General features: G+C 36.9%; 1 protein-coding gene across 1 annotated transcript; it reads left to right on the top strand.

Moving 5' to 3' along the window:
- Positions 1-24303: 24303 nt before the first annotated feature.
- Positions 24304-24866, top strand: LOC308616558 (oligosaccharyltransferase complex subunit OSTC-like). The gene has a single exon (XM_081232867.1). It carries the CDS (start codon positions 24313-24315, stop codon positions 24760-24762), a length of 450 nt encoding a protein of 149 aa, XP_081088993.1. The 5' UTR covers positions 24304-24312; the 3' UTR covers positions 24763-24866.
- The last annotated feature ends 2482 nt before the right edge of the window (positions 24867-27348 follow it).

The raw sequence follows: 27348 nt of genomic DNA on the forward strand, positions 1-27348 counted from the left end.
AAGCACCGAGCTGATCTCCCTGTGCTATGCAGCTGCTTCCCACTAGCTATCTATTTTACATTTGGCAGTTAGACATGAACTTCTTAAAGTAAGGATCTTGTGTTGCATCCTCAGGGTTTTCAGACACTTAAATAGTGCTGAATTTTTGCTTGTTGACAAATGAGATGAATTTTAAATGTTTCCTGGAAAATATAAACTCTAGGATACAAGTGAACCTTTAGGAATCTTTAGTTCCTAATGAGGCTCTAATGTTTGTCAGTAAGACTCATTAAGAGGGGTTCTTTGATGATTGTTGCAGAATAAGGCTGGGCCTCGGGAGAGGCAAGAAGGACTCCTAGGCTGAAAATTTAAGGAGGCAGTCCCTCTCAGGGTCAGGTAAGTACTTTCTTAAAATTTTATGCTGGAGGAACTTCTCTTCTTTTGCCTCACCATACTCCCAGCATTGCTTCAGAATTTTATATTTAATTTATATTAAGTATATAATTTATAATTATATATGTTTATATGTATATATAAATTTCTAACTTAAAAATAAAATATTGGTCCTAATTGGAAAAGCTACAGAAAAAGGAGTTTAGATTGGTTTTAAAGGAAACATGACCACAAGAAAAGATATTTTATTATTATTTTTAAAAATTTATACTTCTGGCTGCTTTAAAGATGTTCTCTTTGTCATCAGTTTTAAGTAACTTGATTATGATATGCTTGTGTGTAATTTCTTCATGTTTCTTCTGCTCAGGGTTTATTGAGTGTCTTAGATCTATGAGTTTATAGTTTTCATCAAATTTGGAAACATTTCAGCCTTTATTTCTTCAAATATTTTTCTGTCTTTTTTTTTTTTTTTTGCGGTACGCGGGCCTCTCACCGTTGTGGCCTCTCCCATTGCGGAGCACAGGCTCCGGACGCGCAGGCTCGGCGGCCATGGCTCACAGGCCCAGCCGCTCTGCGGCATGTGGGATCCTCCCGGACCGGGGCACGGACCCGTGTCTCCTGCATCAGCAGGCGGACTCTCAACCACTGCGCCACCAGGGAAGCCCCTGTCTTCTTTTTGGTGACTCTAATTACACACATATGGGGTTATCTGAAGTTGCCTCACAACTTACTGATAGTCTATTCATTTTTTTTTCAGTCTTTTTTTCTCTTTATGTTTCATTTTGGATAGTTTCTATTGCCATGTCTTCAAGTTTTTACTTTGCTGTTTTCTTCTTTACTTAACAATCTGCTGTTAGTTATATTCAGTGAATTTTTCATTTGAGACATTTGTAGTTTTCACATCTAGAAGTTTGATTTGGGTTTGGTGTGTCTTTTACATTTAAACATAACATGTTCAAGTTTCCTCTAGTTTCTTTATGTATGGAATATAGTGATGGTAACTGTTGTAATGTCCTTGTCTCTTAAGTGTACCATCCGTGTCATTTTTGAGTTGGTTTTAGTGATTAATTTCTCTGCTTTATGGCTTGTACTTTTCTGCTTCTTTGCCTGCCTGGTAATTTTTCATTAACTGCCAGACATTGTGATTTTAGTTTATTGGGTACTGTATATTTCTGTACCTAAAATAGTCTTGAGCTTTATTCTGGGACTCAGTTAAGTTTATTATAAATAACTTCATCTTTTCTGGGTGACATGAACATTTAAGGTGGTAAATGGAAATAAAAGAAACATCAGGGAATAAATCTGTGGGAAGAGAATTGTCTTAAAAACCAAGAGGATAGTTTTAACAAATAGAGAAATTAAACATGTCACATGCTGCTGATAGTTCAGATGGGATAAGGACAGAAAACAAGCTACTGAGTAAGGTTGTTTATTTGATGTAGAGAATATTCTGTAGTCTCGTGAGCAAAAATCAGATTATAAAGAGTTGAGAAGTAAGTGAGGGAATGGAGAGGGGCAGCAAGTTCCTGCTGCTGCTGCTGCTGCTTTTTCTTCTCCTCTTCCTCCTCCTCCTCCTGCTTTTACTACTTCTGCTTCTGCTTCTTTCTCAGATTCACTTTCTCCTTATATTTTTCTCCATTCTTTTAACAAATAGACTAACAACCTTGTGATGGAATATATTCTGTTTAAAAAACATAAACTTTTTAAAGTTCAGATATTATCCAGAGGATAAAATACCTTTACTTCAGGAGGTTGGTTGGTAACTACCAACCTTTATTTAATTGTGTATATTTTTAGGGGGTGGAAGAATTGATATTCTTTAGGTTTCAAACTATAGAGGAAAGTCCAAAATAAATTTCTCATTGTTACTGATTTGGGGTTACTGTGTGTACAGTTTCCTAGTTCCGGTCCAAAATAGTAGCTTCAGTTCCTTTCTATATAACACACTGTTATAACTTTATATTAGCATTAGCCTTCACTGTTAGCAGTAAAATAGAGCTTGACGACAGCCAGAGAAGACCAAAGCATTCCATTATAGCTTTCCTCAATACGAAATAAAACAACATTTAAAAAATAAATATGATAGAATAATACAAATGGAATTTCAAAAATTTTAGGAGAATTCATCAGATGTTGCTTTCTTTTAAGAAAATAGTAAAGAAGATTTGATCATGGTCTTCAGTATGGTATAACCACATAATGGGTACTTTATTGAGAACTTGTTTAGTGATAAATACCTTGTGAAATTAAATCTAAGGATATAGATTCACTGGTGGTAGAAATAGTCCTGAAAGCATCATTAACAAGTTTGGCTTCTACCTCTTTTCTGTTACTTCCTAGCTGTGTGACCTTAAGCAAGTTGCTTAAATTCTCTGATCTTCACTTTCCTTACTTGTAAACTATGGTAAACTTTGATCTCCCAGCCTCATAGACTGTTCATTATAAACAAATGAGAGCAAATGATAAACAAAAGTATGACATCATAAAGTATTAGATGTGTTATTCATGGTATTTCAAGCATTAAATATTACCAGTCATCATTGGAACTCGTTGGGTTCTAATTATTTTATTAATTTATTTTATCTTAATAGCATTCAGTTATAGATTTTCTCCCCTAAAAGTATAGGACAGGGTTATTTTAAGATAACATTTCTACTTGAAGGAACTATGGGCACTGCAGGGCTGTTCTGGCTTGTGATATTATTGAGGAAATTATGGGGACAAATTTGAGGCTTTGGCCACTTTCTTGAGATCCTTGTGATCAGCCACTTACAGAATAGAATGATAGTCCGTATACTGCATACACTGTTGAGAGAGAGTAAGGATAATGTTAGTGGAAAAGAAATATTCGTTGTCATTGCTTTGTTGCCTGTGTACATTTGGTGAAGAAAGAAAAGGTAAGGAGGAAGGGAGGGATGATATTAGAGTGCTTTCCTGGCAAATGCTTTGTTCTTGTGCTGCATTTTGTAACAGAGGGTATTTACTTTGCTAATTTTCTGTTTTATGATTTGTGCTTTATAAAGCCCATTCATTTCTAGTGCGTTGCAAAGAGTATTTACTCTACTAAAAATGTAAATAATAAATTCATGTATTATAAGGAATTGAGAACTTAATGTTACAGAAAAACTGCAGGGTCACAGAATTTTATGAGGATATATTTAGACTAGAAAATAACATTGGGATCACATTTATAGGGTAGACCTTATGTGTACTGATGTATTGTAAATTAGAAAAAGATAGATGCTGTTATGGATAATATGAATGGTCTATTTGTTATTTAGAATTTTTCTGGGAAAAATATCCATGATCTTTACCAAGAAAAGTTATTCTGTTGATCTGGCAGCAAAGTGTGACTCATTTGATTTTTTACATGATAAGGGCAAAAGTGTCTGGAAAGCTTTACAAGTCTATATCATGGTACCTTGGGAGTCAGGAATAACAGAATTTCACAAGTCAAATGAGATAGGCACCATAATGTCAATATTTGTGTACTGATAAATGTGAGTTGTGAAACTTGGCTCCAGTTACAAGATGCTTTAGAGCTTTGCACTTTAAAATTACATTAGTAATGAAAACTAATGAATACAAAATTTCCATTAAAAAAAAGTCCTACTCCACTTGTACACTTTTTGAGAAAAATAACTTTAGATAGTTTTGGCAACTGCTGATTAAATATTTGAATCTGGTTTTGTGCACACAGAGCACATTTTATTCATTACATTAACCACACAGTAAATAAATGAATACCACAGTCATTTACTTTGCTTAGTGTAACTAAAACATTAAGTATTAAGTGTGCAATAAATATGTAGAAATGGAAAAGTAATGAGGAATACTATGTACAAAAACACAACATTTTTGTTGTGTTTTGTTGTGACCATTACATTTTTCTTGAAATTAAAACTGAATAATCCTAATTTTATTTCTTGTATAATTAGATAAAACCTTTTGGTTTCAAATATAATTTTCATCATTCCTTAATTTTCTTGAACTCTTTGTTTATTATTCCTTTTATTTGTAAGTCAAAACTTGTGCTTAATTGTCCTTGTTGATAAGAACATTTTTAAATATTGAGAGAAACTTTAATTGGCTGTCAGTGACTTCAGATCTTTTTCCTTTTGATATAAAACTATTCTAGGTATTATTACAAATGTGAAGGTAAACAGCTAAATCACAATTTTAACTTTTACATAGAAATAATGTATTACCTGAGCTTTAATCAAGTGGCACTTATCTCAGGTTTTTTTCCCTTTTTTTGAATGTTTTTTACATATATTTGGTGGGTACGTATTGAAAGGAATGAGAAGTATGCCTTTGGTAGACACCAGGGCATACATAGATTATTTTAGTTTTCCATTAAAACTGAAAAAATTAGAATTTCAGATGACATTTTCAGTGATAATTAAATTTCATATTTTTTGCCTTAAATAAATTTGTTATTTTTCACATAAAAATGGGAAGGTGAGTTATTTGGAGGGAAGGTTGGTAGCTATAGTTACTAAGTACAAATAAAATGATGTAAAATTAAGTAATATAAACATAACATAAATCTAAAATTATATTGATGATAACAACATATTCAAGACCTCAAAACAAATTTGCATGTAATATTTTATTCTGTGTAGGAAGCACAGTTGATGGACTCTCCTTTAGGCTCATTGTGTAACTAAAAGACATGTCAGGAAGTTGATGCTTACAGAAAAATTACAATTAGACACATTTCCTTATTTATTTTCATTGGTAACCATTATTGGAATATGACACATATATGGTATGTACCTTTTCTGCAATAATTATGAAGAGCTGTGGTTCAGAAGGCCTTTTTGTTTCAAACATTTATAATACTTTTAAGAAACTGTGAAGTAAAAAGCTCCATGTTTGCTTTTCCTTTCAGGATGAGAATTGGAAAATTTAGCCTGGTATGAGGTCAATGATCAGAATATATTATGTTTTAAAAATTTCCCATGGAATAGAAATGGAAATGATTTAGTATGAAAAATATATTTCAAAGCCATTTGACAACGTATGTCCAAAGTAGAGGTGAACTTATGGTTAAAATAGTAGAACTTAAGTTTTAGGGACCCTTGCTTGAGCGGGCTTTTTAAAAGGCTGACATGCTGGAAAAAAGACCAAATTAGCTTTCCTGTCTTCATAGGAAATGATATTTCAAATGATTGATATTTTAAGAAGTGGTTAAATAGTATAGAGCCAAAAAAATACGAAAAAATGTATTATGGCAATAGACGGTTAATAAAAATATATTTGTCTCCATTTTTGAGAAGTTTTTGTTGTATTTTTCAGCTTTTAAAAATCTATAATTTGTTGTGATTTCTTTTCTAATTTTAAACAAATCTTTACTTTTTTACAAAATTTTATGTTTGTCACTTTTTTCGTTAAAGAGAGGCCCCAATATTGTAAAATTTCAGACCTCCCAAAGCCCTCAGACCAAAGAAGCCTCTTTGTTGTTGATTGATTTAAGAGTAATGTAATTTTCAAAGTCAAATTCTTATAAAGGATGAGTTTTATTTATTTATTTATTTATTATTTTATTTTTTCCCATTCTATGGGTTGTCTTTTGACCTTTTTTTTTTTTAAAAAAATTGTTTATTTATTTATTTATTTATGGCTGTGTTGGGTCTTCGTTCCTGTGCGTGGGCTTTCTCTAGTTGCGGCGAGCGGGGGCTGCTCTTCCTTGCGGTGCCCAGGCTTCTCATTGTTGTGGCTTCTCTTGTTGCGGACCATGGGCTCTAGGTGCATGGGCTTCAGTAGTTGTGGCACGTGGGCTCAGTAGTTGTGGCTCGCGGGCTCTAGAGCGCAGGCTCAGTAGTTGTGGCGCACGGTCTTAGTTGCTCCACGGCATGTGGAATCTTCCCAGACCAGGGCTCGAACCTGTGTGCCTTGCATTGGCAGCAGATTCTTAACCACTGCGTCACCAGGGAAGCCCTATATCTATTTTTAAATAGTTTAATTTATGTGGATTTTAGTTGTCCAATGTAGTACCGGATGGGCCATTTTCAAATCAATCTCTTGATATCACCATGAAACGCATACCTTTTTTTTTTTTTTTTTTTTTTTTTTTTTTTCTTTTTGCGGTATGCGGGCCTCTCACTGTTGTGGCCTCTCCCGTCGCGGAGCACAGGCTCCGGACGCGCAGGCCCAGCGGCCATGGCTCACGGGCCCAGCCGCTCCGCGGCATATGGGATCCTCCCAGACCGGGGCACGAACCCGTATCCCCTGCATCGGCAGGCGGACTCTCAACCACTGCGCCACCAGGGAGGCCCCGCATACCTTTTTTTAGAAAAGTAAACAGAAGAATTATTTCACATTGCAGCTTCAAGTTTGTATACTGTTTTTCCTAATATAGATATGTTGTTTGTTTTTCCAAAAGTAAGATATTTGTTTTGATAATTAAGGGTGATATTTTCTGTTTTTATTCCAAGTTAAGTTCCTTCACCTTCTTTTTTTTTTTTTGCTGTACGCGGGCCCCTCACCGCTGTGGCCTCTCCCATTGCGGAGCACAGGCTCCGGATGCGCAGGCCCAGCGGCCATGGCTCACGGGCCCAGCCGCTCCGCGGCACGCGGGATCCTCCCGGACCGGGGCACGAACCTGCGCCCCCTGCATCGGCAGGCAGACTCTCAACCACTGCGCCACCAGAGAAGACCCCTTCACCTTCTTTTACTCCCTATTTTACTTTTTCAGTTTGAATTTTAAAGAAATTTTCAGGAATGTAAAACCTTTAAGAGTGTAAAAGGTTTTCACAAAATGCAGAGGAACTAGTCTTCTTGAAAAGGCAGAGTTCTTCAAGTTCCAAGTGTAAGAATCCTTTCTCTGTTTTGAAACTTATATTAAGAATATTCATAGGGCTTCCCTGGTGGCGCAGTGGTTGAGAGTCCGCCTTCCGATGCAGGGGACATGGGTTCGTGCCCCGGTCTGGGAAGATCCCACGTGCCGCGGAGCGGCTGGGTCCGTGAGCCATGGCCGCTGAGCCTGCGCGTCCGGAGCCTGTGCTCCGCAACGGGAGAGGCCACAACAGTGAGAGGCCCGCATAACGCAAAAAAAAAAAATAATAATAATAATAATATTCATAGACGATTAATCTATGACTTTCAAATGTTCCTTCTCTTATATTGTTAGTCAGAGAATTTCTAACCATTGCATTTCACCTGTGTCTCTTTTCATTTCTTTAAATAAAGTATTTATTGTCACTCTAAAGAACATTATTGCGGTGCTGTACAATTTTTAGGCTAGCTTGCTAAGATGCGGAAATCTCTGCAGTATCTTTAGGATCTAAGCACACATTTCCTTACTAGACTTCTTGGAGGCTTTTCAAGGTAGTTGGGGCCCACAGCCAGACTGCCTGGGTTTAAATCCTGGCTCTGCCAATGGTGAATTTTGGCAGATTATTAACCTGTCTATGTGTCTCTTCTTCGTCTGTAAAATGCCAATAATAATCATACTCTTAAGATAGGTTAATATATAAAAAAGTGCTTTTATAGTATGCGACATGCAGTAAGTACACAATAAATGTGAGCTATTATTATAATGGCTCAAGAACAATAGATAATTTGGGGACCTTTCGTTCTCAGTAGGGGATAGTACCGGGCCTCCTTTCTTTCCAGGATGCTTCGGGTATGTTTGGAACACCGATATCCGTTGTGTACATTATTTAACCTGTCATGCAGTCAGTCACGCATAAAGGATTTGATCATATTTGGGGAGACCTTTAAAGGGCATGATTAATTTTGAAAATGATTTATTGAAGATAGTTAATATAACATTATTACATTTTCCAAGCTTGTGTGAAAGGAAATCACGGATAGGCTTTGGATTGAGAGCTGGGTTGTGACACTAATCATTGACTAATTTTAAACGTCTCTTCTCCAAAATGTTTTTTTGTAGAAATTTCTGGTGTAAAATCCTCTTCTTCTCTAATTCTTTGTCTATTCAGTTGCATTTCTGCTTAGTTATATCAGACAGTTTCTTAAGTGAGAGAGTTATTTTTAAACCCTGTTATGTGAAGAGAAATTATTTGGCAGTAGACAAAAATGAGGTGACTGAGTTGGGGGGAAGAAGGGATTTAGCACTTACCAGGTAGGTTTGGAGGAGAGGATGGGAGAGGCTGGAGGTAGAGCAGTGATGGAATTTGGCTCAACTGGATGGATAAAAAAATAGAAGGGCTTCTGAAGTGCTTGCTAATTGCAAGTTCAGAGTAGTAAGCAACTTCTGCAAATGTCAGGAGAAAGTGGAAGGGATGTTCTAAGAGTTATTCAGGAAGAGTTTCGTTTCTTCTGTGGTGGTGCTGCCACATCTGATAACTGCTGGTGAAGAGGGGATGAAAACAAGCCAGGATTGATGTAAGCCTAGCCAATTTGGATTCCATGATTCCATGAGTATAAGTAGTTTGTGTGCTAAAATTCCTCATGCCCTGGTCAAAGAATCTTTGCATTCAAAACAAGTGACTGGGGGCTTCCCTGGTGGCGCAGTGGTTGAGAGTCCGCCTGCCGATGCAGGGGACACGGGTTCGTGCCCCTATCCCGGAAGATCCCACATGCCGCGGAGCGGCTGGGCCCGCGAGCCATGGCCGCGGAGCCTGTGTGTCCGGAGCCTGTGCTCCGCAACGGGAGAGGCCACAGCAGTGAGAGGCCCGCGTACAGCAAAAAAAAAAAAAAAAACAAGTGACTGAGAATTTTACAATATGGTTGAATCTCAAGATGCAAAAAAAACTATGGTTCCCAGTTCCTTTCCTAAAGAGTAGTTTAATCCTTTGCTTATGGAAAATCAACAGAGAGAGGCAAACCAGAAACTTCTCTTGGCAATTTCCCTTAATAGTTCATTAAAACCTCTCATCCTGCTATCTTGTGACATATTAGTAGATCTGTAAATATTTAAGACATTTATAATGTGTAAATATTCCATGGTACCTTGGAGTAAGACAGAAGTGGGAGGGACATGTCTATTTATGAAAGTCATGTGAGATAGCTGGTAGATATTTGTTGAGGAAGACAAATGCCATGTTACACAAAGAAATCTTCTGCATCATATAGTGTGTTTAGACCCACAGTGTAAAATATTCTTCTGTGTATTTTCTACAAGTCTTCTACAATGTCGAATCTAGGCTAAGAACATATAATGCTCTGTGCTGTTTTCATCCATTTGCTTTAGGCTTGGGTTTGTACTTCCTGTTATCTCTCATTTTAGGAAGTAACCTGAAGCAACCAGATCTTTGTTGCTGCCAACCCTGGAGAGGGAAAAACAAAGGAAATAGTTATATAATCTAAGAAGGGAATTTAAAGAGACCAACAGTTTATTTATTTATTTATTTATTTTTAATTTTTTTATTTATTTTTTTTTGCTTTATAACAAATTTAATCAGTTATACATATACATATGTTCCCATATCCCCTCCCCTTTTTTTTTTAAAGTAAAGTTTATTTATTTATTTTTTTAAATTAGTTTCTGCTTTATAACAAAGTGAATCAGTCATACATATACATCTGTTCCCACATCCCTTCCCTCATGCATCTCCCTCCCTCCCACCCTCCCCATCCCACCCCTCCAGGCGGTCACAAAGCACCGAGCTGATCTCCCTGTGCTCTGCGGCTGCTTCCCACTAGCTATCTACCTTACGTTTGGTAGTGTACATATGTCCATGCCGCTCTTTCACTTTGTCACAGCTTACCCTTCCTCCTCCCCATATCCTCAAGTCCGAGACCAACAGTTTTTAAGCTGCTTTTTGTCCTCTCCTTCCCTTCTTCTCTCCCTCTCTCTCTCCTTCTCTTTCTTCCTTTCTTCTTTCCCTCCCTTTCTTTCTCTTTCCTTTTTTCCTTCCTTTCTTCCTTTTTAAAACCTGGAACTGTTTAAGTTTATATGGAACCCTAACAGAAAGATTAGAGAAAGTCTGCTCTGGTAGAAACATGGATGAGGCAGTGCCCATAACCCTTCCTGGTTGTGGTTCTGGGGAGAATAACTTGAAAACAACTGATTAATTATATTAAAAGCAGAGACCAGGATGTTTAAACAACTCAATTCAGCTTCTGACTTGGACTCTTGGGATGATGTGAGCAGGCTGAAAACTCTTCTGGTAATAGGGAAATTCTTGACATGGATTGCCAAAATAGCCATTGAAATTTTAAATTCTCTTGTATTTCTTACTTGCTTTTAAACTCCCTAAATATTAAGTTTGAATATGGTAGCAAAATTATATGTGTCAGTTTTGTTAGCCACTTTTCTTTATAATTTAATATAAGATCATATGTATTTTACATACATATGGTTCTGTTGTTTTAGTAGCTGGGAAAAAGTCTGGTAGATTTAAATCTACACATTTTAAGAAAACTAAAAACTTTCCATTTTCTAAGACAGACCTTTATTTCATGATTACAGTACAAATAATTGGTTAAAGGTTTATAAATTAATATACCAAAAATTAAAGCATTTACTAAACTCTTGAAAAATTCTAAATTTATTAAAAAAATTTTTTAGCACTTCTTATACCAAACTTATTTTCTATTTTCTATACCCTGCAGAAGAACATAAACCTGAAATTAGCAGGACAGTATGTATATAGCAACATTACATTATTATGAAATAGTTATCTGCTCTGGAGAGCTCTTTTTCCTCTAGAGGGCAGTGCTTTACTTTTACATCGCTAATCCAGAGGAAAATTTAAGAACAGCTTTTTTTTTTAGGAGACAAAAATGGTTCATTTTGCTCATTCTCTCTCTTTTAAAATATATTGTATAGCTGAGACATTTAACAAGACATGCTTTTAACCAGAAAATATTGAAGATAATTAGAACTTTCATAAACTAATATTTGATTTGGATTTTTAGGGAAGATTTCTTTGGCTTTCCTTTTTTATTTTCTAAGAAAGCATTAGAAAAAGCTTGACCTATACTCTAAATTTAGATATAATTGAGTTCTCTTTTTTAAAAGATAAACTTTCTTTCCCTCTTAAAAAAACATTTTGACTTAAGGTTCCAGATTTGTCACTTGACTTGCTAAAAAGCAAATGAAACAAAAAGAAAAACCCAAAATTAGAACTAAAAACTCAAACTCTCCTCTTTGTTCTACTTTTCTATTTGTGTTTTTCATGCTATTTAAAATTTTAGGCGATTCCTCTTGTGCCATAGCTTTCTTTTTTGTGGTATTTCCACAAAACAAATGGATTTGTTAAGAAAACAAAAGCCTTCCCCACCCCCTTTAGCACACTCTTACTCTACCCTCCTTAAAAGTGAAACCAGGGGGCTTCCCTGATGGTGCAGTGGTTAAGAATCCGCCTGCCAATGAAGGGGACACGGGTTCTAGCCCTGGTCTGGGAGGATCCCACATGCCGTGGAGCAACTAGGCCCGTGAGCCACAACTACTGAGCCTGCGCGTCTGGAGCCTGTGCTCCACAACGAGAGAGGCCGTGATAGTGAAAGGCCCGCGCACCGCGATGAAGAGTGGCCCCCGCTTGCCACAATTAGAGAAAGCCCTCGCACAGAAACGAAGACCCAACACAGCAAAATAAATAAATTTAAAAAAAAAAAAAAAAAAAAAAAAAAAAAAAGTGAAACCAAAATATATTAGTGTGGTAGACTGAACTCGAAGATGGTACTTAAGATTTCTGGCCCCTGTGCATATATACCTTTGCCTAGTTATTCAATCAAATCTAGGTACTGCTGTGAAGGGATTTTGCAGATGTAATTAGGATCCCAAACAGTTAATCTTAGAGAGGGATTATCTGGGTGGGCCTGACCTAATCATATGAGTCCTTTAAATATGTGGTTAGAGATCAGAGACAAGTCAGACAGATGTGAAATGTGAGAGGAATTCAATTGGAGAGAGATTCTTCATTGGTGGTTTTGAGATGGAGGGGTCCACGGTGCAAGGACCTGAAAGTATCCTTTAGATGCTGAGAGTGGTCTCCAGTGGACAGCCAGCAAGAAAACCAGGGCCTCAGTCCTACAACCACAAGAAACTGAATTCTGCCACAACCCCGTGAGCTTGGAAGTGGACCCTGAGCTCTGGATGAGAAAGAAGCCAAGACAACACCTTGATTTTAACTTCATTAGACCTTGAGTAGAGGACTCAGTCAAGCTGTGTGCAGACTTCTGACCTACAGAACGGCAAGACAATAAATGGGTGTTGTTTAAAGCCTCTGAGTTTGTGTTAATTTGTTATGCAGCAATAGAAAACTAATACAATCAAGGTAAATAAATTCCTTTAACACTGTGCTCACAGAGTTGGCTTGAAAAGTGGAAGCTCTCATATGATATGATACTGAAACAGTAGTGTTCAACATTTGAAGATCTGCTATCCCTGTTATAGTGATAGTTTGCTGGCCAAAATCCATGCTCCCTTTTTCCTGGTACCATTCCCTATTGGGTTGACTTCATGCCTAACTTCAGAGGTGAGACTCAGCTTAATCTATTTAGAGTATACCACCTGAAGACAGCACATGTATTCTAAACTGGTCCATATGAATAAAACAGAGGAGGATTTTGGTGAGAATGTTAGGGCACATACTCTCTTTACTCCTCTGAGCTTGGTGATGTGAGTATTGAGGTTTATGGCTATTGAAGCTCCAAGGGAGAGCCTGGAGTTTTGAGGAGGCTATTATGTACAGCCTAAAAATTAAACCAGAGGAAGCAAAGCTCAGAAAAGGATTCTGATGAGGTTTGAGGATGGCATCATGCTGTATGTGAATATAAACCTATTCTTGACTGTTCAGTTATATGGGCCAATACATCTTCCCCTTCCTTTAAACATTTTTTTTTGTTTAAGCCTATTTGCATTGTTTCTTGTTTCTTGCTACTGAAAAAAATCTAAATTAATAGACCAGTCATTATCTCTTTGATGTGGACCTTTTTTTTTTTTTTTTTTTTTTTTTTTTTTTGCGGTACGCGGGCCTCTCACTGCTGTGGCCTCTCCCGTTGCAGAGCACAGGCTCCGGACGCGCAGGCTCAGCGGCCATGGCTCACGGGCCCAGCCGCTCCACGGCACGTGGGATCTTCCCAGACCAGGGCACGAACCCGTGTCGCCTGCATCGGCAGGCAGACTCCCAACCACTGCACCACCAGGAAAGCCCCCAGTCATTATCTCTTTGATTGTCATGATACCTTTCTCTATCTTTCCATAAAATATGTTCTAGACTAGTAAACTCTCATCATCTGGATATATTTTCTTTTGTCTTTGTCTAGTTTTAGGTCTAGAGGTAGAAATTGGTGAAAAAAATTATAATAAAATGTTATAAATTTATTGTTTTTATATTTTAATCTAATTGAACAATTCAGGAAAATAAGTATTGTGGCTCCCATAATATTCCTTTTGTAACACATATTTGAAGACTATTAACTTATTATTAGCTTTGTCTAAAACTTGTCCTTTTAGAAATTATGTCAATAAAGTAAAACCCATTTTGTTTAAAGGTTATGTTTCAAGTTAGTGAAAATGTAAACCATACAATTCTCATTAATTTCCATTATAATTCTGTTAACTGAAACATGTTGGAGATAGTTGCACATGAAAAAAATAATTAATATTTGCCCTATGTAAAGATGAAAACAGTTGGTTTGTGTTGCTAAAATTAGTATTCAGTGCCTCTTCATAATCACAATCTTACTAGCAGAAGTGAATAGGGTCAGTGATACAAAATGTGATATTGCAAGCATAATAGTTCCTCTTTAATAATTTAAAGTACTTTGAAATGTGTGTATTTTAAATATGTGTGTGTGTGTGTGTATTGAAAACTCTGTGGGTTTTCATTTATTTGTTTACTTGCTTTTTATACCTTAAGGTCTTGTCTTTTACTTGCAGGCATTAATTTTCCCAGAATGTAGTTGTGATAACAGACCTCCCTGGTCTTAAGGTTTTCCTAGATGAGCTAGCCCTTCTAGGAGGGTATCTTAAATATTAGTGTCTTAGCAGGTTAGAGTTGACTCAAATAGAGTATAGCAAAAAATACTTCCATTTTTATAAGCACTTAAAAGTAATTTGGGGATGAGTAAAATGTACATGAGGTATATCAGGTATTTTTAGATTTCTTAAGGAAAGACCACAAAGGAAATTTCCAGCATAAGAGATACATACTTTAAATATATGAATTTCAAAATGGAATTTGACTATTCTTATAAGAGGAGGTAGAATACAAGTTGAGTGAAAAAGATCAATTATTGATATAGGAGGAGCCTAGTAGTTTTTTTTTTTTAATTGCAAGGATGGACTTATAGAGGAAGCTTTAATTTAAAGAGGAAATCTAGGGTGAATTGATCTTGAGTGGCATGACTGAGGGGAAGTATGGTAATGGATATAATTGAGATCATGGAAAGGCAGGGTAGAGGAGGAGCAGAAATGACACCTAATGTGTGTCTTTTATATCAGGGAAATTGCATAAAGAGGCAAAAACCCATAGCCAAGAGAAAAACATGCTAGATATTTACTGTGGTCAGAGAACAAGGGGTCATTGGCCAAGTTAATGGATCAAATAATGAGATGGATGTTGTATTAGTTTGCTAGAACTGCCGTAACAAACTACCACAGACTCGGTGTCTTAAACAATAGAAATTTATTTCCTCACAGTTCTGGAGGCTAGAAGTATGAGATCAAGGTGTAGGCAGGGTTGGTTTCTTCTGAGGGTCTCTCTTTTGTCATCTTCTTCCAGTGTCATCACATGGCCTTTCCTCTGTGTGTGTCTGTGTCTTCATCTCTTCATATAAGGACACCAGTCATATTGTATTAGGGTCCATCCATATGACCTCATTTTACCTTGATTATCTTTTTAAAGGCCCTGTTTGTAATACAGACACATTGTGAGGTATTTGGGGTAAAGACTTCAATATGTGAATTTTGCAGGGGTGCGGGGGCTATGATTCAGCCTACAATAGACATGTTTACTTCAAGTTTGCTATGGACCTAGCCTAATATGGTGGCTGTGGGAATTGAAGGGGATAGCCTGGCGAATAAAAAGAAGAATCATTAAGATGAGTTATTTAGAATGCAGGATAGATACATTTTTTTAAACTTCTGTTTTTATTTGAACTTTTGAAAAAAAGGGAAAACCTTGTTTTGAATAGGAAGCTATATTTGAACACTCACTGAGCATCAGGATGATAACTGTTATAAGAAAGCACACTCTCTAGTAGGTAATATTATAAAAATGTGTGAGTTGTCAATGGAAATAAAAGAAAAAGAGCAAAAGAGAAAACTTAGCTCCATGGGATGACTTTAGTGCGGAGTGCTGTTAAATGTCTCAGATCTTTGTAAAAGCAGGAAAATATCTGGGATTGTGGAATGCCACCAAAACTAAGACAATAGAAATTATGAAGTGCTGGCCAAAGAATCATTGAGAAGAGGATTTGTCAAGAAGGAAGTCATTGATATCTTCAAGGCAATACTTTCTTTTGTAGTGACACTGTGGGTGTGGGTGTGGGTTGCAGTCAGTGTATGTTGAGATGGAGAGGTGTTGTAATTAGGGGGAAGGGGTTCAATTTTATCCTTCACAAAATTCATCACTATCTTTTCTGAGTTGTCTAATACACTCAATTGTTATCTATAGCTTACCAAACATTTTGAGCTATCCTTATATTTCAGGAAAGCTATAGCTCATACTTACATGATATTTAATGATCAAATTGTGATTGAACCAAAAGCTGCAGTTGTGCTTTTCAGTGGTTACCTCAAAATTCAATGCTTGGATAAGCAGAAAGAACATAGAAATCTTTATAGTCTCAATCCATGTCTAACTTTTTGGCTCCAACTCTTATTCAAATCTGTTTCCAGGACCTTGGGGCTAAACATTTAATCCATGTTTATTCCCTTGAATAAGTGGCAGTATAAATTTTATGGTAGAATCAGTTCAGATGGAAAGTACCAGAGCCAGGTATGGGATTACTATTCTGAGAGTGGTGAACTAGAGCCAAGGTGTATAGGAAGGGGAGACCCCTGTGCTAAGACGTGTCCATGATGGAGAAGGCTTTCTCCAGCTGAGAGTGATGCTAGAGGTCCTGGTGGTATGGCACTTTTTCTTTCATGAGAACAAATTAACTCTTCTTGGAGATGATTTTTAAAAATTATTATCTGATTCTGTTGTACTGTAAAGTATCTTCAGTAGAATTATTTCCTTCTTTTAATTTTCACTTTTGTATTTTATTCATTCATTCCACAAGTTTTGTGGAGTGTGCCAGGCACTGTTCTACATGCTTGGTGAACAACTATGAATACCTCTGCCAGAGTAGAGCTTATATTCTAACAGAGAAGACAAATAATGATCAATAATATGATAATATATTAATATACTCTAGTTACATTAATTAATGTATAATTTATTAATTTTAAGATATTATATATAGTTAATAAATAAGAAAAAAATGCACCCTGCTAGAAGGTGATAAGTGCTATCACCTTCTTTGATCGCGAATAGGCATACTTTATATTTTCCAGGTAAACCTGTTGGCAAACAAAATATATGGTATAAAGTTATAACAGCCAATTTTAAAACTATGAGCTAATGAAACTTTGTGATGCTCTTTAATATTTATATTTACCCCCTGCAAGCAATTGATTTTCAAATTTACTAACTTTCTTCCAAATAATGTAGCTTGCATCTCTTAGTGTGCCTTTTGAAATCACCAAGTCATTTGCCCAGTCTTCTGGTTAACCCAAACCTCTGTTTCATGAGATCTTTGAACATTGAGGCCTGATAGAAGGCTCAGGGTGCTTTTGAAAATTCACCAAGTATAATTCTCCCTTCACCTGAGAAGAGATCGGGCAGATAAAGTGCCTTTGTTTTTCCTGGAGTCATGGTACAGCAGAGCCTTTACTGTTCTGCCCCAAGAGAAAATTGTTGCCTGTCCAAAAAGGGAAGGAAGAAGAAACAAGGATAGCTCTACTCAAGTCTTGCATTTCTCTTTTTCTCTCCAGAGTCTATGTATGCATTCTATTTTGAAATATTTCTATTAGAGAAAACAAAAACCCTGATTCTCAGTGTCTTGACTGGGAAAACAAATGTACAATTTATAATCTCTTAGTTCCATAAAGTTGAAATCACTGGGGACAGATGTATTTCAGAATTCAGATTTTTTTGCCTTTTTTGCCTTTTTAGTACCTGTGCCAGATATTTGCTTTGCAATGCTCTTCATTTAAAAATTTTAACCCCAGTTACTGGACTTTAAGATTATTATTAGTGGTTTATTACTTTATTTACTTGGGGCTTATAATTCTTAAGAGACATCTTCTAGCAAACTCAATTAGCATTTTACTATTGAGCCATGAGTTTGTATACCTTTTGAACAAATACTGGAAGACAGCAACTCAGCATTACTCGAATTTGTAAAACATTAGTATATATGTATATATATAGACACATATATACCTTCAATATGTAATTGAAACCTTGTGTTGCTCTACAATGTTTGTATTTACTCTCTACAAGCAGTTGATTTTCAAATTTAGTAACTTTCTTCCAGATAATGTAGCTTGTATATATATGTGTGTGTGTGTGTGTGAATATATATACACATATATATGAATTTATAAATATATATCAGTTTATAAATATCCTAAAAGGCTTAGCTAATTTAGGTATAAAAAATTGAGTGGGTAAAGTAGGAAAAACCAGTGATTAATTTAATAGTTATTTACTTAGTTTATCAAAGAATGCATATTGTTTTGGTGAACAGTGAAACATGAGTACTTTTCCCCCAGATTCAGTTACATTAAATAAAAAGAGTAATTTTTTTGTTTTTTACTCTTTTAAGAGTTTGTGCAGTTAAGAGTAAAAAATCATGTATGCCTAAGTAAGTCAGAAAGAGGAAGACAAATACCATATGATATCACTTATATGTGGAATCTAAAATATGATACAAATGAGCTTATTTATGAAACAGAAACAGACTCACAGATGTAGAAAACAAATTTATGGTTATCAAAGGGAAAAGGGAGTTGGGGATGGATAAATTAGGAGTTTGGGATTAGCAGATACAAACTACTATATATAAAATAGACAGGACTTCCCTAGTGGTGCAGTGGTTAAGAAACCACCTGCCAATACAGGGGACACAGGTTCGAGCCCTGGTCTGGGAAGATCCCACATGCCGTGGAGCAACTAAGCCCATGCGCCAAAACTACAGAGCCTACGCTCCAGAGCCCGTGAGCCACAACTACTGAGCCCATGTGCCACAACTACTGAAGCCCACATTTCTAGAGTCCATGCTCCACAACAAGAGAAGCCACTGCAATGAGAAGCCTGCGTGCCGCCACGAAGAGTAAGCCCCCGTTCACCACAACTAGAGAAAGCCTACGTGCAGCAACGAAGACCCAATGCAGGCAAAAATGCATAAATTTATTAAAAAATTAAAAAATAATAAAATAGACAACAAGGTCCTACTGTATGGCACAGGGAACTATACTCAGTATCCTGTAATAAACTGTAATGGAAAAGAATTTTAAAAATCATGTATGCAAGAAACTTTTGGGAGCAGTAGTAATTTTTTAGATTAGAAGACAAGAAGGATATGTTCTCATTTACTTAGAGTTTGGGTCCTTGGCTTTCTCGTCATTCTAGGTAATTCTAACCACTGAGTGTTTGTGTTTGCTAATGAACTTTTAGCCTTTAAACTGAGATTTGTCTCTGATCTTCAGAGAAGTTCCCAGATGTTCCCTTATCATAAAAGCTGGTATCTGAGAAACGTTTTCAGAAAATATATCTCCTCCACCAAGTCTTCTATTTTCTTTACAGTAATTCAACCAAATAATATGCCCTATTAAATTGTTTCATCTTAATTCAGGGATAAAAGAGGAATGCTGCTCTGGAGGTTGCCAGTATATACCAAATATTTTCTTCTCCTTTGCCAAGTGTGCAGTTCATTGTTTGGTCACCTGTGTCTGTCAGTTTAGCACATTTAAGGCAGTTCTCAGCACCCCCATTCTTCTCTAAATCTTACATGGAGGCTTCAAACGTTGTCTGGCTCATTATTTCCCAATGAAGGTTAAGCCCTTGACTGTCAGACGGAACCCTTCGCTAATTAGAGCCCTTGCTTTGGCACTGAACGTGTCATGTCTGTGAGCCTTCCCACTGCAATCAGGGGCACGTTGCTCGCTTGCATTAAGTAAGTGTCCAGTGCCCACAGATCTCCGGGGAGAACTGCTTGCTATTTTCTACGTGACAAATTTTTAGCTTGCTAAAATTCTAACCCCTCTTTAACAGGCTCTAAGTAGAATTGGATGAGGTATTCCTCAGCTCACTAAGAAGAGTTTGCTTAATACTACCCTGTTTAACCTCTTCAGTTTTGATGAAGTTGAATCCACACTTGAATAATGAAAGTAATACTTTCAAATGTGGAAGAAATAGTAAAATTTCCCACTCTTTAAAAAATAAATGTGTCAGTATATCTGTTACATGGTATTTAACTTCATGTTAGGTTAAAAACCATCTTGGTTCTTTTTGATTTAATTAAAAAGGATAACTCAAGATTGGTTCACACTATTAAAATGGTATCATAATACTACATTACTTCCTTTGATTCTGTCTTTGCTTCAAGAAATATATAATTTATGGTTCCTTTTTCAGTTGATAGGGTTTTACCAGCTGCACGGATAGAAAGATTGAATTGACAGGCAGGTTTCATGCCTTTGAATTGTCAAAGAATGCTTTTGGGAGTAAGTCAGGATTCTTCATTAGTATTCATAGGAGTGCTCCCATGTCTTGTGTTTGATCACTGCTTCTTGCTTCCATTTCCAGCTTTCCTTGGTTAGAGCAGGGAGCTGGCCCGACTGATGCAAGTGTCTTGGTGTTTGATTTCTTTATGGGTTAGCTTTTTGAAGAAAATTCTCTACATGGATATAGGCCATACTCTTATATTTGGCTGGTTAATTCATGGGTTAATGTTAGACACAAGAGCAGCTCTACAAGCTTAGTGCATTTTTCTTTTTAAAAGAAAGTACATTATAGAAGTTAAAAAAAATTATAGTTCACTTATTCTTGGGGAAATACACTATGTAAAGTTATTCATGTTTCATGACTGTAATGAATGTATTGAGATTTCATTATACTTACTCTATAAACAAATTAACATTTTAATTTTGGAATTTCTGATATTTTTGGTTTTAGTAGCTGATCCCCTCATATAGGAATTAAGTGAATGCAGAAAAAGCACATAAAGTTTCAAAGTGAGAAACAAGGTATAATAAGTGTCAGAGTTGTTGAAGGCCAGAGGAAAACAATTTTCTTTCTCACTGAGAAGCTATAGGAAATAGTTTATAGAAAGTTGTAAAATTATAAAAAAACATACTTATTGTTTAACTCAACAACTTTTAAATTTCTTTGTATGTGTTGATGTTTCTTTTAAGACTGATGTAATAAAGTTTCAGTGACTTTTTAAAGTATAAAATCAATTATAATTATCAGATGGATTAAAACTTTTAAAATATTTGCTTCTCTGGGAAAAGGATAAATCATTAGGTTTACATATTGGGCTCTTAGTTTCTATACTGCTCCCTGTTTACTTCACTAGTATTGGGACTCTCTTACCAAAAGTTTATATTTGGTATATATATACATATATACTCTCTGGGGGGGATAGCGTGAGAGGGGCTTTATAAAAGTTTTTTTCTCTTGATTATAAAGAGATAAATATTTATTGTACAAATTTTGTAAGAAAAAAGAAGGGAAGAAACCCCACCAGTAATCCAATACCCCAAGGCAAGCAATAGATATTGCTTTATTTTCAAACTTAGACAATTATTTTTTGTCTCTTATGAATAGTTAACTCATGTTTCTAACTCATTTAACCATTAGGGTTTTAATAAATCTATTTATATGAGATAAGCATATATACATTTATTTATATGAGCAAATTATTCATCTTTTAATTTTCTTCATTGATTTTATGGTGACAAAGCCCATTCTGTGATTTATATTCACTATTATGTTTTTTTTGGCTGTTAATAATCAGTTTTAAATTTTTCATTGTTTTTGATTTATTTTAAATTACACAAATAATATGTGAATATAGTCTTGGAAAAGATTCAGATGTACCCTTGTAAGTTCCCTTTTTTTATGGTTTCCTGTGACAGTCAGTCCCCTACTAGATTTTAACCATGGTCACCAGTTTCATGTGATATTTTCCTTTTCATTAGTGTATGTATTAGGATTTTGAGTGGGTTTTTTTCTGTTGCTCTTGACTAGGGAACAAAACCAAGGACACATTGGACAGACAGTATCTCATATTCTAAAGAGAGCTGGAGTGAGACAATCCCTCCAGGACTCAAACAAGATCTGCACCTCCCCACCATATACTAGCCCCTTCTTCTAACTATAGGCTCCTCTGGTTTATATAAGGGAACTCTATGGAGAGAGGAAGGCAGGGTGAGAGAGAGGAAGGTTATATTTTGCTCCCAAGTGAATTGCTTGTAGAGAATGGGGATTCTGCAAGAACAGTTGGCTTGCAGCTGACTGGCTGATTTACCTCCTGTCCTGTTTGAACAGGAGAACTGGGAAGAGGCAATGAGCAGAGACAGGAGGCTGCAGGAGGCAGCCTGTATTCCTGTATTTTATAGGAATGGCAGCCATGTGTGAGCATCCTGTGGGACAACTGGACATGAAGCCAGATGAATGGGTTTAAGTACCTTATCAGAAGGTGTTCTCCTGGATGAGGAGAATGCTGCAGCAAGAGGTGGTGAGGGGACCCACTTTATATACCTATCCTGTACCATGGGGGCAGGGAGTGTGGCCAGAGAGGAGGGGGAGCGGGAAGAAGGTAGAGCCACCCTAGGTCTCCCAGGGTTTGGATCTACCACCTTTAGTGAATTATCCTCTCTCTCCACTGATGTTTTTGAAGCTTTATATCAAAATTCTAAATATACTAAGACTAATACACTATATAATATCTACATTTTAATATTATTTAAAATATACTATAATCAATATATTTAAAATATGCTATTAATCAGGGGTCCCCAACCCCTGGGCCGTGGACTGGTACCAGTCTGCAGCCTGTTAGGAACCGGGCTGCACAGCAGGAAGTGAGTGGCAGGCAAGTAAGCGAACCTTCATCTGCCACTCCCCATTGCTCGCATTACTTCCTGAACCACCCCCCCGCCACCCTGGTCCCTGGAAAACTGTCTTCCACGAAACCAGTCCCTGGTGCCTAAAAGGTTGGGGACCGCTGCTATTAATCAATTCTTCATGTTATTTTATTATTTTTTTTGCGGTACGTAGGCCTCTCACTGTTGTGGCCTCTCCCGTTGCGGAGCACAGGCTCCCGACGCGCAGGCTCAGCGGCCATGGCTCACGGGCCTAGCCGCTCCGTGGCATGTGGGATCTTCCCAGACCGGGGCACGAACCCACGTCCCCTGCATCGGCAGGCGGACTCTCAACCACTGTGCCACCAGGGAAGCCCTTCATGTTATTTTTAAATTTAGAACAATTTTAACTATACTTTGCCCATTTGTTCTTGCAGATGAATTTAGATTCCAAAACAAAATTCCTCAGGATTCATTTGCGTTTTAGCCCCTTCTGTATTTGTTTCTCTTCCTCCATAGTAAGAAACTTGACTCCCATTATCATTACTATGTCCTTGTTGAGGATTACTTGCTTGTTCAACCCCCCAGTATGTAACCAGTGTCATTGTTTCCTGTGTGGATGCCTCACACCACAACCCGTGTTCCAACACCCCAGGCCAGGTCTTAACGTCCAGCACTGAAGGGGCCTGGCCAGAGTCTCCTTAACACCCATGCAAGTGCCTTTCTCACAGTGCTCAGATACACCTCACATCATGCCCCCGACCTATAAGCCCTTCCTCTGTCTGTGTAGGCTCAGACTCCTGCTTCTGACTGTCACCCCTTTTCTCCTCCTCACTGGCTTAGGTACTCTGATCCCCACATTGGGTCACCACTCTTGCATAGATACCCTCATCACTCCATTCAGGCTCAGACCCTCTGCAGGGATGCCCTCCTCAGTCTGCTGGGCTCTGAAACCCCATCCAGGGTTCCACTTCACTCCAAGTGGCCACCCCCTCTCCCAGCTAGAGCTCTGATGCCCTGAGTTCGGTGGATGCTCTCTTCACTCTCTTTGGGCTCTGACTTCACACTGAGCTACCACAATCCATGGACTCCTTCCTTCTCTGCTGTGGCTCTGATACTGTGTACTTCCTGCAGGGACCCCTGTGTCACTCCACTTGGCTTCCGACTTCCTGCCCCAAGTCAACCCCCTTACATGAATGCTTTCCTCACCTCACTGACTCTCAGGCTGGGAGCCCTTCTACCTGGATACCTTCCTCACCCTGCTTGGGTTTTACACCTTGATGCCAGTCTTGTTCTGCCCCACATAATAATGGTCTGAATTGTTCAGAAAAGAAAGGAAGAAGGGGAAAGGGGAAGGGAAGGAAAGGAAATGTATTTGATTTTTTTTATCTTCCTTTCCTCCAAAAGTATTTATTAAATGCAATTAACAGGCGAATAAGATTCCTGCCTTACAGGGGTTTACTTTCTATAAGTAACACAAGCATGTAAAGATATTATTGTCATAGTGCAGTATGCTACCACAGAGCTTTTCCCTAGGATGCTGTAATGGCAGGTTGGAAGGACACCTATTCCAACCTAGCGGAGTTAGCAGAGGCCTTTGGGAGGTGGTGGTGATAAGGGAGTTTCCTCTATAAGGGACAGAAGAATCTAAATAGGTGAAGAGGAGGCCAGGGTAGGTTGATGAACCCACACTAACTTTTGTATCAGATTCTTTAGAAATTGAAGTAAGCATCATATTAAAAGTGTTAGGTTTACTAGGAAAACAGAAGTAGATTTATTTAAAAGCCTTTGTTAATGAGAAAAATGTCATTACGGGAAGAGTTTGGACTTTCTCTGCCTTTCTGCAAACCAAGGAAATTGGTTTAAAAATGAATTCATGCCTGTTCCCGGGTGGCGCGTGGGGCTGGCAGCCAACAGCTGACCCTGCTGCCACCAACATGGAGAGTTTGTACCGAGTCCTGTTCTTAGTGCTCGAATGTCCCATCCTGAAGCTGAAGAAGCCACCCTGGGTGCACATGCTGTTGGCCATGACAGTGTACGCTCTGGTGGTGGTGTCTTACTTCCTCATCACTGGAGGAATCATTTATGATGTTTTTGTCAAAACTCCAAGTGTCAGCTCCATGACTGATGAACGTGGGTATCAGAGACCAGTAGCTTTCTTGGCCTGCAGAGTAAATGGACAATATATTATGGAAGGACTCACATCCAGCTTCCTGTTTACAATGGGAGGTTTAAATTTCATAATCCTGGACCGATCCAATGCACCAAACATTCCCAAACTCAATAGATTTCTCCTTCTATTCATTGGATTCATCTGTGTCCTATTGAGTTTTTTCATGGCTAGAGTATTCATGAGAATGAAACTGCCGGGCTATCTGATGGGTTAGAGTGCCTTCTGAGAAGAAATCGGTGGATACTGAATTTGCTCCTGCTAATGAAGTTTTCAAGGCTGTACCAGTCCTCTGATATGAAATATGGAAAAGGATGAAAAGCAGCAGAAAAGAAACATCTAGTGAAAACGTAGGAAGCGTATTATAGATTGGACTAGAATGTCTTCTTGGTATCAAAGAGACAAGCTTATCAGTATTTTTTCCTGCTGTCCTATGCTGACATACCAACGATGTTAAGTGGCATTTTCTTCTTCTTTTTTTAATTTCTTAAAGAAAATATACTTCATTTCTACAACTATAATATTGAGTAAAGTGATTATTTTTTACAAACCCCTTTAAAAAAATGAATTCATGCTGCTTTGAGGGCCTGGAATCTGCCTGAATATGAATTACTACAAACACAAAAAAGAATTTTAAATAAAGCCCTAAATATTTGATAATGGGAATGCTTAATTTATTCTTGGAGTAAGCATGACAAACCTCTGAATAAAAGAGAAAGGGAAGTTATTCTTTATATATAGAATGCTTTAATGTTTCTTTTAAATTTTAAAGAATCAGTATTTTTTAAAAAGAATATTACTGAAGAGAGTTTTCTCCCACTTTGGTGCCCTTGAACTTGCCTCTGTGACCCACACTGTAGGGTCAAGAGGTTTGACCTGGGGAGGACATCATTCAATAGGCATGAGAATCAGTGGTTGGGTAAGAGCTTTTTGTCTGATGGGAGGCTTAAAATTGGGACTAGAGATTCTATCCTGTGTGGATTTTTTTGGGATACATGTTTAGTTCTCTTAACTTGCCTTTTCTATGTATATGAATTATGGTGTGTATATTTTTCCTGAAAGAAAACTTATGCTTAAAATAGTTTACTAAAACAAAAATTTAATGAATTATGAAATATTTTTCTAGCCTGAGAAGACATAAATACTTCTTCTAATAATGATTTTGCAAAGCTGAGCATAACTAGTTTATAGAATGTGTTCTGTGTTTTTGTTTATTTTTAGAGTACATTGAAATTGGATGTTCATTGTGGAATGAAGCAGGAAATTTTGGTGGTCCCAGTCTGTTGGAAAGGCCCAGGTGGTTGAGGCCCAGTTTTGCTGTTCACAAACTATATGATCTTGGGCTAGTTACTTAATATCTCTCAATTTCAGTTTCCTCATGTGTGTGTTGTGAATAGTAATATTGAGAAAAATTATGTCTTTTTCCCATAGCATGTTATGTTGTTTGTAAATTACTACACTGAATGAGCTGTAGACTTAATCCAGTTTCTCCATAAAAATTTCATGTCCAAATAACTTTTTTTTAAGGAAATTACTCTTAATGCACCCAGTTCTTTACAATGAGTAAGTTTTGGAATTAAGATAATTTTACACACGCAGAAGATAAAAAATAAAACTTCCTTCACGCCAACACATTAAAAAAAACAGAAAACAAAACTGTACTGACTCCTCAGTACTAAGGAATCACAGGAGAAGGGATAATATTTTTATCTCTAATGCAAATGTTGATTACATAGTAAGAAATAACTGTGTTGTTTGTTAATAGATTTGCCTGAGAATGTTGCTTAAATTACATAATATTATCTTTTAACTGCTCCTACAAATAGTGGCAATGCTCCCTCTTTGTGTACTGAGATTACTTATGTAATATAAGACATTATATTAAAAAGATAACCAGTTGTGAGAAATATGAGTCTATTAAATCAACAGTTATAATACTTTACAAAAAATCTAGTCTAATCATCATATCAGGGGTCAAGGCCACAACACTTTTAGAAAAATGATTTTGAGTTGTAAGAATTTAGGGTTCATTCCTGTTATTTCTTTGGGAAACAGTTTCTTTTTTACAAATAAAGCTGCTTGTCTAGCTACTGAAAAATCTTTTATTTAGGCAATTGTCTTTAAAAATATTCCAGGTCGCAATATATCATTTCAGTTTCCATGGCTGCTTTTATGGTAAGTGTTTCTACTAAAATGCTTTAGCAAGTGGAAATGCTATCAAACTTTAACATTAAGTAAATCTAGGCATATTTTTAAACAAAACCTCTGCAGATTTAGTTTGATTTTTAAAAAAACAAATGCCTAACTTTTAAAATTAGAGCTTTTTACTAAGAAAGCATGCATTAAACTGCTTTTTTTCTCTTTGAAATTATTTCTTTAGTCTCAAAATACCTGACCAAATTATGTACTACCCATAAACCTCAGAAAAAAGGTAAACTATTTCAACATTTTAAGAAAGCATGTCCTCCAAAACTGTATAAAAATATAGTAAACCTCCCAGAATACACAATTTAAAAGGATTGTCTCGCTTTAAGATTTAGAAAAGTTATCTTCCCTTTATGTATCTCCATAAAGAATTAAAGATGTATAACTATGAAATATTATTTTTGGGGTCACTAGTAATTTTATATTTGTGGGGAGAGGGATTAAATGCATGAAATTATGAGATAGACACATAGATTAGTATTCACCATCGTTAGCTCCTTGTTTAGAGAAAACATTCAATAAATATCTGTTGAATGAATGAGTTTTAATGACAAGCTATATTAATTATTGTGATCATATCTAAAGTGTGTTTTGTGAA

Source organism: Mesoplodon bidens (genome assembly GCF_964165515.1).
Source record: "Mesoplodon bidens genome assembly, chromosome: 4".
NCBI classification, from domain to species: Eukaryota; Metazoa; Chordata; class Mammalia; order Artiodactyla; family Ziphiidae; genus Mesoplodon; species Mesoplodon bidens.

Coding starts and splice junctions, on each gene's coding strand:
- LOC308616558 (XM_081232867.1), top strand. CDS start 24,313: ATGGAGAGTTTGTACCGAGTCCTGTTCTTAGTGCTCGAATGTCCCATC.